The 13,806-nt window shown below is 38.1% G+C and overlaps 2 protein-coding genes across 3 annotated transcripts in view; one reads left to right on the forward strand and one right to left on the reverse strand.

Annotated features, from left to right (window-relative positions):
• MFSD6 (major facilitator superfamily domain containing 6) overlaps nucleotides 1-12,163 on the forward strand; it is an 82,443-nt gene extending 70,280 nt beyond the window's left edge. The window contains exons 7-9 of one of the 2 annotated variants that reach the window (XM_063595496.1): nucleotides 7,450-7,730; nucleotides 9,899-9,923; nucleotides 10,082-12,163. In XM_063595496.1, coding sequence (XP_063451566.1) covers nucleotides 7,450-7,730; nucleotides 9,899-9,923; nucleotides 10,082-10,092 — 317 coding nt within the window. In that variant the 3' untranslated portion in view covers nucleotides 10,093-12,163. The remainder of the gene's footprint in view (nucleotides 1-7,449; nucleotides 7,731-9,898; nucleotides 9,924-10,081) is intronic. The other variant, XM_063595495.1, reaches the window with a different exon arrangement.
• Nucleotides 313-13,806, reverse strand: part of NEMP2 (nuclear envelope integral membrane protein 2) — a 44,432-nt gene continuing 30,938 nt past the window's right edge. Inside the window, exon 9 of the mRNA XM_063595498.1 lies at nucleotides 313-885. Coding sequence (XP_063451568.1) covers nucleotides 867-885 — 19 coding nt within the window. The 3' untranslated portion in view covers nucleotides 313-866. The remainder of the gene's footprint in view (nucleotides 886-13,806) is intronic.

Below are 13,806 nucleotides of genomic sequence, written 5' to 3' on the forward strand. Positions count from 1 at the left end.
AGAGTATACAACAGGTCTGTTTGGCTCAATTTTCTGAGTGGCGTGTCGATGAATTCATGTGGACTATTGTTAAAGAGATCACCTACTATGCAGAAAAAATATTGTTTTAAGTAGCTTGGGGTTTTCTTGTTTTTTGTTTGTTTGTTTTCTTTTATAATACAAGGTACTAGGGAAGTATTAGTTTTCAATTTCTCTGGTATTCTAAAGGTTTTTCAAATTTAAGTCAAATACATATAAGGCTATACAGTCATTTTGCTACTAGGGATAGGGAGTGAGTGGTAATCTTCTCTATGACTTACCTTCATTTGTTAAAAAAAAAAAAAACAATGGCCGGGTGCAGTGGCTCACGCTTGTAATCCCAACACTTTGGGAGGCCGAGGCGGGTGGATCACGAGGTTAGGAGATCAAGACCATCTTGGCTAACACGGTGAAACCCCATCTCTACTAAAAATATAAAAAATTAGCCGGACACGGTGGTGGGCGCCTGTAATCCCAGCTACTCAGGAGGCTAAGGCAGGAGAATGGCGTGAACTCAGGAGGCGGAGCTTGCAGTGAGCCGAGATAGCACCACTGCAGTCCGGCCTGGGGGAACGAGCAAGACTCCCTCTCAAAAAAAAAAACAAAAAACAAAGACAAAAATGTCAAGACCTGAAATCTGAAGTTTTCTCTGAACCAGGGATGGCTTTATTAAGATTGTTCTACAAAAAGGAGGTTATATCAAATATTAATATGTAGATGAGAATGAGCTGACTCAACTTTTTATGAAAAAGGTCAACCAGGAGGATGAAAATATTTTTGCTCAGTTTTTTGGTCCCAGAACAGAGCTCATCTTCTTTGGGTGTCCTATCCTTTGCGGAGCATTAGCCTCAGGCCCCTGAAATGCTTCTGTGAAGAGAAAAACTTGCTTGTTACAGAAGCCTCAGAGACAGATTTTAATCTCAATGAGTTACTCAGAAAGACCAATACTGTTTTTTCTTACTTTTGTTCTTTTATAATCCTAAATGGATTCTCTCTCTTACACAGCCTCAGTCCATGCCTCATGTAAAAGACCAATAAAAATAGCTATCATGGCTCTCCCAAAGTTATAAGATGTAGTTAAAGTTGTATTTTGAGAAAAATGTATGGACTTGAATATCTTTGCTATTAATCACAAAAAAAATTAAAATCATTAATTAAACATTCAATGTAAGAAACATAAAAATAAGCAATCAAATTTTAACTCATCTTTGATTAGTGAGAATATGGTACTGGGTTAGTTTTTAAAATACTTGTGTTCTGGAGAGACTGTTATTGGGAAAATGGCAGATAGGAGGCAGGATTAGGTTGCAGCTCCCACTCAGGTGGACCGAGTAGCATGTGGAGACTTGCATCATGCTTTTGCTCCAGAACTACTGCAGGAATATACCAGGAAAGCTGAGAGAATACACAGACCCTCTGAAGGAAGCATATTGCTCCTGGAGGACCTGGGAGACAGGCCAAATATTGGGCTGGTATCCAGCTGAGAGACCTAAAGATGGTTCACATCACAGGACTCTATGCAGACAACCCCAGTACCAGCCTGGAGCCTGGTAGCCCTGCTGGGTGGCTAGATCCAGAAGAGAAATGACAATCACTACAGCTTGGCTGTCAGGAAGCCACATCCCTCAGAAAACAGGGAGAGTACTACATCAAGGGAACACCCTGTGGGACAAAAGAATTGAACAGCAGCCTTGAGTGCCAGCCCTTCCCTCTGCCATAGCCTACCCAAATGAGAAGGAACCAGAACAACAATTCTGGTAATATGACAAAACAAGGTTCTTTAACCTGCCCCAACAAAATCACACTAGCACCAGCAATAGATCCAAACCAAGAAGAAATCTCTGACTTCCCTGAAAAAGAATTCAGAAGGTCCATTATTAAGTTAATCAAGGAGGCACTAGAGAAAGGTGAAGTCCAATTTAAGGAAATCAAAAAAATGATACAAGAAGTGAGGGGAGAAATCTTCAATGAGATAGATAGCACAAATAAAAAACAATTACAACTTCAGGAAATAAAGGACACACTTACAGAAATGCAAAATGTTCTGGAAAGTCTCAGCAACAGAATCGAAGAAGCAGAAGAAAGAACTTCAGAGCTCAAAGACAAGGTTTTTGAATTAATCCAACGAAGACAAAGAAAAAAGAATTTTAAAAAATGAACAAAGCCTCCAAGAAGTTTAGGATTATGTTAAATAAACAAACCTAAGAATAATTGGAGTTCCTGAGGAAGAAGATACATCTGAAAGTATGGAAAACACATTTGATGAAATAATCAAGGAAAACTTGCTAGAGACCTAAACATCCAAATACAAGAATCCCAAAGAACACCTGGGAAATTCATTGCAAAGAGATCATTGCCTAGGCACATTGTCATCAGGCTATCTAAAGTCAAGAGGAAGGAAAGAATCTTAAGAGCTGTGAGGCAAAAGCACCAGATAACCTATAAAGGAAAACCTCTCAGATTAACAGCAGATTTCTCAGCAGAAACCCTACAAGATAGAAGGGATTGAGGCCCTATGTTCAGCCTCATAATTAATTTCCATAAATAAATGGAAATTAAATAACCTCCTGAATTATCATTGGGTCAACAGCAAAATCAAGATGGAAATTTAAAATTGAACTGAACAATAATAGTGACACAACCTATCAAAACCTCTGGGATACAGCAACGGCAATGCTAACAAAACAAAACAATTACCAGCCAAGAATTTTGTATCCAGTGAAACTAAGCTTCATAAATAAAGGAAAGATACAGTCTTTTTCAGACAAACAAATGCTGAGAGAATTCGCCACTACAAAGCCAGCACTCCAAGAACTACCAAGCCAGAACTACAAGAATTTGCCACTCACCACCAAGCCAGCACTACAAGAGCTAAAAGGAGCTCTAAATCTTGAAACAAATCCTGGAAACACATCCAAACAGAACCTCTTTAAAGCATAAATCTCACAGGACCTATAAAACAAAATACAATTTAAAAAAAAAAACAAGATATATAGGCAACAAATAACACAATGATTGGAATAGTACCTCACATTTCAATACTAACATTGAATGTAAATGGCCTAAATGCTCCACTTAAAAGATACAGAATTGCAGAATGGATAAGAATTCACCAACCAAGTATCTGCTGCCTTCAAGAGACTCGCCTAACACATAGGAACTCACATAAATTTAAGGTAAAGGGGTGGAAAAAGACATTCCATGCAAATGGACACCAAAAGCAAGCAGAAGTAGCTATTCTTACATCAGACAAAGCAAACATTAAAGCAACAGCAGTTAAAAAAGACAAAGGGTGACATTATATAATGATAAAAGGCCTTGCCCAACAGGAAAATTTCACAATCTTCAATATACATACACCTAACACTGGAGCTGCCAAATTTATAAAACAATCACTACCAGACCTAAGTAATGAGATATACAGCAACACAATAATAGTGGGAGATGTCAGTACTCCACTGACAGCACTAGACAGGTCATCAAGACAAAGTCAACAAAGAAACAATGGATTTAAACTATACCCTGGAACAAATGAACTTAACAGATATTTACAGAACATTCTACCCAACAACTGCAGAATATTCATCAGTGCATGGAACTTTCTCCAAGATAGACTATATGATAGGCCACAAAACAAGTCTCAATAAATTTAAGAAAACTGAAATTATATCAAGTACTCTCTCAGACCACAGTGGAATAAAACTGGAAATCAACTCCAAAAGGAACCTTCAAAACCATGCAAATAAATGGAAATTAAATAACCTCCTGAATTATCATTGGGTCAACAGCAAAATCAAGATGGAAATTTAAAATTGAACTGAACAATAATAGTGACACAACCTATCAAAACCTCTGGGATACAGCAAAGGCAATGCTAAGGGGAAAGGTCATAGCCTAAATGCCTACATCAAAAAGTATGAAAGAACACAAATAGACAATCTAAGGTCACACCTCAAGGAACTAGAGAAACAAGAACAAACCAAACCCAGCAGAAGAAAGGAAATAACCAAGATGAGAGAATAACTAAATGAAATTGAAGGAAAAAAAAATACAAAAAATAAATGAAACAAAAAGCTGGTTGTTTGAAAAGATAAATAAAATTGATATATCATTAACAAGATTAACCAAGAAAAGAAAAGAGAAAATCCAAATAAGCTTAATTAGAAACAAAACAGGAAATATTACAACTGACACCACAGAAATACAAAAGATCATTCAAGGCTACTATTAACACCTTTACATGCATAAACTGGAAAACGCAGAGGAGATAAATTCCTTGAAAGACACAACCCTCCTAGCTTAAATCAGGAAGAATTAGAAACCCTGAACAGACAACTAAGTAGTGAGACTGAAACAGTAATAAAAAAAATTGCCAACAAAAAAAAGTCCAGGACCAGATGGAGTCACAGCTGAATTCTATCAGGCATTCAAAGAAGAATTGGTACCAATCCTATTGACACTATTCCACAAGATAGAGAAAGAGGGAATCCTCCCTAAAACATTCTATGAAGCCAGTATCACTCTAATAACAAAACCAGGAAAGGACATAACAAAAAAAGAAAACTACAGACCAATATCCCTGATGAACATCAATGCAAAAATCCTTAACAAAATACTAGCTAATCGAATCCAACAGCATGTCAAAAAGATAATCCACCATGATCAACTGGGTTTCATACCAGGGATGCAGGAATGGTTTAACATATGCAAGCCAATAAATGTCTTTCACCACATAAACAGAATTAAAAACAAAAATCACATGATCATCTCAGTAGACGCAGAAAAAGCATTTGATGAAATCCAGCATCCCTTTATGATTAAAACCCTTAGCAAAATCAGCATACAAGAGACATAACACAGTGAAATAAAAGCCATTTGTGATAAACCCACAGCCAACATAATACTGAACAGGGAGAAGCTGGAAGCATTCCCTCTGAAAATTGGAACAAGACAAGGATGCCCACTCTCACCACTTCTATTCAACATGGTACTGGAAGTCCTAGCCAGAGCAGTCAGACAAGAGAAGGAAATAAAGGGCATCCAAATAGGTAAAGAGGAAGTCAAACTGTCGCTGTTTGCTGATGATAAGATTGTATACCTAGAAAACCCTAAAGACTCCTCCTAAAAGCTCTTAGAACTGATAAATGAATTCAGCAAAGTTTCAGGATACAAAATTAATGTACACAAATCAGTAGCTCTGCTGTACACCAACAGTGACCAAGATGAGAATCAAATCAAGAACCCAACACCTTTTATAATAGCTGCAAAAAATAAAGTATTTAGGAATACACCTAACCAAGGAGCTGAAAGACCTCTACAAGGAAAACTATAAAACAGTGCTGAAAGAAATCATACATGACATACACAAATGGAAATACATCCCATGCTCATGGATGGGTAGAATCAATATTGTGAAAATGACCATATTGCTAAAAGCAATCTACAAATTCAATGCAATTCCCATCAAATACCACCATCATTCTTCACAGAACTAGAAAAAACAATCCTAAATTTCATATGGAGCCAAAAAAGAGCCTGCATAGCCAAAATGAGACTAAGCAAAAAGAACAAATCTGGAGGCATCACACTACCTGATTTCAAACTATACTATAAGGCCATAGTCACCAAAACAGCATGGTACTGGTATAAAAACTGGCCCATGGACCAATGAAACAGAATAGAGAACCCATAAATAAAGCCAAATACAGCCAACTGATATTTGACAAAGCAAACAGAAACATAAAGGGGGAAAGGATACTCTATTCAACAAATGGTGCTGGGATAATTGGCAAGCCACATGTAGGAGAATGAAACTGGATCCTCATTTCTCACCTTATAAAAAAATCAACTCAAGATGGATCAAGGACTTAAATCTAAGACCTGAAACTTAAAATTCTAGAAGATAACATCAGAAAAACCCTTCTAGACATTGGCTTAGGCAGAGATTTCGTGACCAAAAACCCAAAAGCAAATGCAACAAAAACAAAGATAAATAGATGGGACTTAATTAAACTAAAGAGCTTTTGCACAGCAAAAGGAACAGTCAGCAGAGTAAATAGACAACCCACAGAGTGGGAGAAAATCTTCAGTCTATATATACGACAAAGGACTAACATCCAGAATCTATGACGAACTCAAACAAATTAGCAAGAAAAAAAAAACACCAAAGAGTGGACTAAGGACATGCATAAACAATTCTCAAGCAAAGATACACAAATGGCCAACAAACATGAAACAATGGTCAACATCACTAGTGATCAGGGAAATGCAAATCAAAACCACAATGTGATACCACCTTACTCCCACAAGAATGGCCATTATCAAATAATCAAAAAATAATCGATGTTGGTGTGGATGTAGTGAAAAGGAAACACTTCTACACTGCTGGTAGGAATGTAAGCTGTACAAACACTATGGAAAACAGTGTGGAGATTTCTTAAGAACTAAAAGTAGAACTACCATTTGATCCAGCAATCCCACTACTGGGTATCTACCCAGAGGAAAAGAAGTCATTATATGAAAAAGATACTTGTACATGCATGTTTATAGCATCACAATTGCAAAAATGTGGAACCAGCCCAAATGTCCATCAATCAATGAGTGGATAAAGAAACTGTAGTGTGTGTATGTATGTATATGTGTGTGTATATGTGTATATGTGTGTGTGTGTGTATACACACACACACACATACACATACATACACAATGGAATACTACTCAGCCATAAAAAGGAATGAATTAATGGCATTCACAGCAACCTGGATGGAACTGGAGACCATATTCTAAGTGAAGCAACTCAAGAATGGAAAACCAAACATCGTATATTCTCACTCATAAGTGGGAGCTAGGCTATGAGGATGCAAAGGCATAAGAATGATATGATGGACTTTGGGGACTCAGGGGAAAGGGTGGGAAAGGGGTGAGGGATACAAGACTACAAATTGGGTTCATTGTATACTGCTTGGGTGATGGTTGCACCAAAATCTCACAAATCACCATTAGAGAACTTATGTAACCAAATACCACCTGTTCCCCAAAAACCTGTGGGAATAAAACATTTTTTAAAAAATAACTATCACGTGGCTTTTCCTGTTTTGACGTCTTTTTAATCATAATCCTGTAAATGGGCCTAAGGCAACACTCATTATAACCTATGTCCCACTGATGTTCTAAGTTAAATGAAAAATATATTTCTTAAGTATATATGCTAATGTCTATTAAGGCCTATAAAGAGACCCAAAGATAAACATCACGTTCATTGATTCAGTACTTACACCAAGTAATGAAGTCATTGGTAACCAGCAATTTATTAATATTACCAAGCACTCTGGAATGGGTATATGGGATTCTTGGTTTATTTATTTATTTTTACCTTTGTTCAAATATGTAGAAAATGCTGAAAAAATAGTTTAAACATTCTTTTCTCTCCAGACAAGACAATGTTGGCAGAAAGAATTCCTGTTCCCTCCAGTCCCGTTCCTATAGCAACCATCGACTTGGTACAGCAACAGACAGAAGATGTCATGCCACGCATTGAGCCCAGACTTCCACCCAAGAAAACTAAGCACCAGGAAGAACAGGAAGATGTGAACAAACCAGCCTGGGGAGTCAGCTCTTCTCCCTGGGTGACCTTTGTCTATGCACTCTACCAAATTAAAGAGATGATGCAACTCACAAGAGACAACCGTGCTTCTGAGATACAGCCTTTACAGGTACAGTTCCTTTGCTGGGCTAGCAATATTACCTGTCACTCAAGATACCTTAACTGGGCTCAGTTGTTTTAATTACTCACTTTTCATTCAACAAGATTTATTGAAAGTCTGGTGGGGGAAATAGACATGCAAACAATTTCAGTACTCTGTGAGCACTGAGTTAAAGAGGGTGTATACAAGGTCCCATAGAGAGAATATTCTGCCTTATGGAGTTCAGGAAAACTTCAGAGGTTATGATTCTTTCACTTCTTGAAAGAAATAAAATAAATAAATCCATTCTTTCATTGTATATTTGTTTTAAATTTCAGTATTGATGGTTGCCAGTTGAAAGAATGTATGGTTCATGCCTTCAGGAACCATATTTATTAATCTCTGTAATTCCAAAATTCTAGTGGGGGCATTATATTATAGGACCACAATAAATATTTGTTGAATTAATTAATCTGAGCCACTGTATGGGTCTGATAGGACACCTAACTCAGTGGAATTATGGTTATGCAGGTGGCCTCACCTGAAAAATAAGTCTAAAAGTGTGATTTTTCTTGTCCCCAGAGGAGTGATCTTTCCTGAGTAAAGTTAAAGCATGTTGATAAAAGTGTGGATAATTGTACAGGTGTATCCTGACTTTGGAAAATGAGTGTAACTTCTATAAACAACTTAGCCAAAGAAATAGACTCAGTTCCCCCATCTCATGATAATCACTCCCTTTTATTTGATAAGTCACGTCAGCTTTGTCTGGAGTAGCGTCAGAGGACACATAAAAATAAAGGGGAAAGATTTAAAAATAAGGGTCATTTGAGTAATTCCCCTTTCAGAAAATTTGTTGAACTGTTAATTAATCTCACTTTGTAAGCTAACATAAAATCTTTGTGAAATTTTAACCAAATCTGGTTCTTTACTGATAACCATATGCATGCTAGTCCATGCATGATCCTATTTATTAATTTGTCAAGATAATAAACTCACATCATTACTCTGCTCAGTCAAGAACCAGATATTGTGGTGGGAGATGCATATGCAGGATTTTAATACCTTAAAGCAAGAAGACTAAACAGGAGAAAGGATGATTTTAATATCTGCTGCTTGAGTAGCAATATTTTCATTACTTTATGTACTCATCCTCATTTTCACAGAAGCCACATAAAATTTTTGATGTGGCGCTTTTTTTCTGGTATGTTAGGATTAATAAATTTTTTTCTGGGCTGGGCATGATGGCTTATGCCTGTAATCCCAGCACTTTGGGAGGCTGAGGTGGGTGGATCATGAGGTCAGGAGTTCAAGACCAGCCTGGCCAAGATGGTGAAACCCCGTCTCTACTAAAAATGTAAAAATTAGCTGGGCATGGTGGCGGGTGCCTGTAATCCCAGCTACTATGGAAGGCTGAGGCAGAGAATTGCTTGAACCCAGCAGGAGGAGGTTGCAGTGAGCCAAGGTCACGCCACTGCACTCTGGCCTAGGCGACAGAGCGAGACTCCGTCTCAAAATTATAATAACAATAATAAATAAATAAATAAATAAAATTTTTCTGGTATGTTAGGATTAATAAAAACTGGCAGGTATGCTGTAGTTATTCTTAGAAGTCATTATACTAAGTTTCTTTTTCTTTCATTGTAGAATCACAGAAATGAACATTTTTATTTGGGTGTTCAGCCAAAAAGTGATGGGTACTAATTTGGGGGAGAATCCATTTAAATTTTTTTTTATTTGTACAACCAATATGGCATTTATGGAAATTGCTGCTGGTGATGTTCTACTCATGGTTATTTACAGTTGGTTACACAAGTGCTTGTTTACATTCACTTCTTTATGTGGATGTTCTGTCTTATCTAACTTTTGGTGCACATTTTGAAATACCAAATATATATCAGGACTCTTAATTACAGGACATTCTTTCCCAGCTCTGCCTCCAAGGATAAGAACCCCTTACTTACCTCCTGTTAGACAAAGTGTCTTCTGGCTCTTGGATTCTGTGGTCTTAGCAAGCGGCCTGAGTTTCAGTTATTCCATAGTGCTTGCCCAGCGACTTGCCACATGGCTTGGGGGGCTCAGTAAATATTTGCTGATGTAAACTGTTTACCAAGTACTAACAGACATTTTGGTAGTAATGTTCCTTTTTCCACAAGACACGTCTGCTTATAGTGTTTGTGTTTTTCATGCGGCTCTGGCAGTTGCACATAGGAAAGGAGATGAAAGGTAAGACATTCTATCCTTATTCCTCTATTACTTGGTCCCTGAAATGGGCACTTCCGGATGATCTCCCCATGTTTCCTATCTTACTTGAAAGCATATATAAAAAGTTGGATTTATTTGCTATCACTGATCATGGGGCATCTCCTGTTTTTTACCTCCAGGGGACCAATGAGAATAGGGAAAATTCTCCTGCTGGTAGAGCCCAGCCTGTCCCATGTGAGACTCACTCTGACCCATCTAGAAACCAGCCATCCCCTGACGCAGCAGCATCTCAGACGCAGACCAGCCCCGCTCACCCCAGTGTGGACCCGTGCACAGAGGAGAGTGAAGAGCAGCAGGCTCAGCTGGCCGCGGGAGGACACTGAGGGCATCCTGCTCATCTCACACCCTGCATGGAATCAGGCTCCTCAGCCAGGACACAGGGTGAGGCCCCCCAGCCAGGATATGCCTCCCCTGGAGGAGCACAGCAGTGCATATGCTTCTAAATATCTAAACTCATTAACATGGAAACACACACACAGGAGCTACAGTACATATTGGCAGGAAAAGGTAAACTTTCATAATCTCATTGGAATTACAACAGGGAAATTGAGTTCAATGAGGACTTTCAGTTCTTTGCTTGGTTAGGTTAAGGATGATAGAATTTCTCTGCCAGTGCAGTAAGAGTTGAAACCGGCAGTTACACTAAGTAAGTGGAGGGAATGAAAGTGTTTTGAGGTGAATGTGGATATAATTTCCCTCTTCTGATTATTTATTCTTATTTGGTTCCTAACACAAACTGGGAAGAGATAGAATTCATCTATACTTTCTTTTTTCTTGGAGAGAACCGTTTAAAAAATTACAAGATATATTTAAAAAGTAACCATATAAAAGTAGCACATGTGCTTTTGTTAAAAATAAAGTTAAAAGTTAAAGTTAAAAAATGAAGTTAAAAGTTTCATCAGAAACTTTACATATCTTTAGCAAATATATTTTTATATGTGTATGGTATATAATGGAAATAATTCTTTGAGCAACAGAAGCTATTATTAACTACAGCAAGCTAAGCCGAGCTTAAAAATGCCTTTTGTTTTAAATGGGCTTTGAGAAAAAAAACGGAAACAAGCGATTATTTCAAATCAACCAACCAACTCAGTATCCTGTGTTTTGATAGACAAGAGTTTACTAAATATATTGATACTGTAAATAGCCTCTCTCGCTATTTACTATCTTATAGTAATTCAGGCTCTAATTAGCTGAGGGAATGAAACACACAAAAATCACTGAATTCCTAAGAGTTCCTTAAATAAGCAGTACTAGTTATAAATCACAGTATAAGATTTAAGTGCCTGGGGGAAGGATACAATTTTTAGAAATTACATATTGGGTCAGTTTTGTTTTGTTTTTGGTGAGGAAAAGGTGGTAAATAGGAAACCATGAATGGGAAGGATGGCAATAAGTAGCAACTATACTTTCCAATGACTAAAGAAAGAAAATCTCAGTATATTCGTTCTCATGAAGACACAGTCAGACACTGGACAATGTAATGTATGCAACTGCAAACGTTACAACTGCAGCCAGAACAATGGCTGGGTGGATCGCACGTAAAGCTTGCCACTAAAAATCAAAGCAGAGGTTAACAGGAAACCTGGGGGGAGTGTGGAAAAGGGAACACTGTTTTAGCTGAATAAAGGTGAATTATATAATTTATAATAGCTGTGGATGAGCACAGGAGAGAGAGGAAAGAAAAGAACAGTCGAAATGAGCAACTCACCTTACCCTCTGACCCTGATTAGACAGGATCAATTGTAAAGTGAGGGCTTCTCCATGACACCATAGTTCTGCCCAATACTGCATTTGGGATAAGAAATTCTACACTTGGATGTCTCGCTTCACCATAAAACACAGCTTAAAAATAAAATAACTGAAAGAAATAGAATTCAGCAAATAGTTATTTTTTGCACTTGAACTGAAACGTACTGTACTGTAAATTATGACTCATTTTAAGTGACCTTTAAAATCAGATGTATTTATTATGCTTGTGTAATTATAGAAATAAAGAAATGGGTGACAGGCTTAACCTCACCTATGAATGTACAGTATGTGGATTTGTGAAACTGACTGTAGGAAGTCAAAAACTTATACTGTATCTTGTGTTTACAGTTCTGATTTATTCCTTTGAAAAGCCTGCTGTTTTGGAAATGCACAGTTGACATGTTGAAATAAAAATAAATACCATTTTTAAATGTTTCTTAAATGATAAAGATGTGACCAAACAAAAGTCCTATACTCTAATGAATGAGACCAAATTCAACATGACTTTGTTATGGAACATTTACTGTGACAGCAGAATCGATAATGCAGTCATTTCCAGCCTTGTGAGCTGACACCTTCATGGGTTTGTGGACTTTGTGACTTTTTCTTCCTGTCCCCAAAGTGCCATATGCTACCTTAAAACATATTAAAGTGAATTCAAATTAAATTTTGATTTGAGATTTTGTAACCCCTCTTGAGATCCCTCAACACACGCAGGGGTGTCACAGAGCCCAGGCTGGTAATCACTGCCTTAATGACTTACTTCCTACTCTTTCTCCTATGGTTGTAGAAACAGTAAATTACCGAGTGCTAAGCTTGTGTGGATCCAAAGTGGTTAACTGCTAATTATTAAACTATTCCTCAAGTCTTAGGAATAGATTATAATACATACATTGTCCAGCAGGCAGTAAACCCCATGAAAAGTGTTAAGGAATTCAAAGGAAGAGCAACCCTGCTTTACTGGCTTATTAATCCTGCCATGGGTCACATGAAGTGGATAGCTGGCTAATAGCTTCCCTCTAATTGGCAATTCCTTCCAGTACTGCTGAGGTACTGAGACCATTACTTAGGCAATATTCCTCTCTGCCAATTTGGAGTTCAGCAGGGAATCTAGGAAAAGGGAACCACATCCGTGGATATTGGGTGCTTGTAGTGTGCTGATGAGATTATCATTTTGCCCTTAACAAAAACTGGAGGTGTTCCTATCACTATCCCCATTTTAAACAAGAGAATTCTGAAGCTAACAGTTTAAGTTATGAGATCAAGGTCACAAAGCCAGGATTCAAACTCAAATCTTCCTAATGTCAAAGCCCTGGTCCGCTTAGCACCTTACCCCACCCCAGGAGGCAGGGAGGCCATTCCCTGCATCTGTTATGGCAGAGGAAGCCATAAAGCAGCCCAGCCTGAACCATTACCATACATGCCTGATATGTGTATGTGTGTGGTTGTATTTCCATTTAGGATTTCTAGATATTCCTAGATTCCTAGAAATCCTTCAAATTCCTGATGCTTTGTGAAATGTAGGTACACCAGACCCTTTACACTCTGCAGGTGAGTTGGCTGGACTGATAACTCTGCACAGGAAACCCAGAGGTTGGTAGGGACTCTGGCCAGGGCCATGGAAATCAGGAAGGGAAAGCAGACACACCCACAGCTCTGTATCCAAGGCAGTGGCATCGTAGGATAGCACTGTCCGGTAGGACTTACTGGGAAGATGGGAAGTTCTCTATTTACACTGTCCAGGATGGTAACCATAAGCCATATGTGGCTATTAAACAACTGACATGTGGCTAATTTTCTGGGGAATTAGGTTTCTAATTTTAAATAGCCACACGTGGCTCAAGGCTGCCATACTGGACAGCACGGGTATACAGGAAGAGATCCTTTCGGGAGATCTCTGGGCCTGTTTCCTCAGCTTCAGTGTGAGAGGTTAGAGCTTAAGGTTATGTTAATTCTATGAAAATGAAGGTATGCTTTGACAGTGACCGTAGGGAAGAAAGAGGTGATTTTCCATTTGGAAGTTCTTCAGCCCTTTGGAGCATGGAGACAAGACAAAGGCTACTTCTGAAGCCCCAAACTACTCCTGGGCTTG

The sequence above is a fragment of the Pan paniscus genome, chromosome 13, assembly GCF_029289425.2.
Source record: "Pan paniscus chromosome 13, NHGRI_mPanPan1-v2.0_pri, whole genome shotgun sequence".
Classification (NCBI taxonomy): Eukaryota; Metazoa; Chordata; class Mammalia; order Primates; family Hominidae; genus Pan; species Pan paniscus.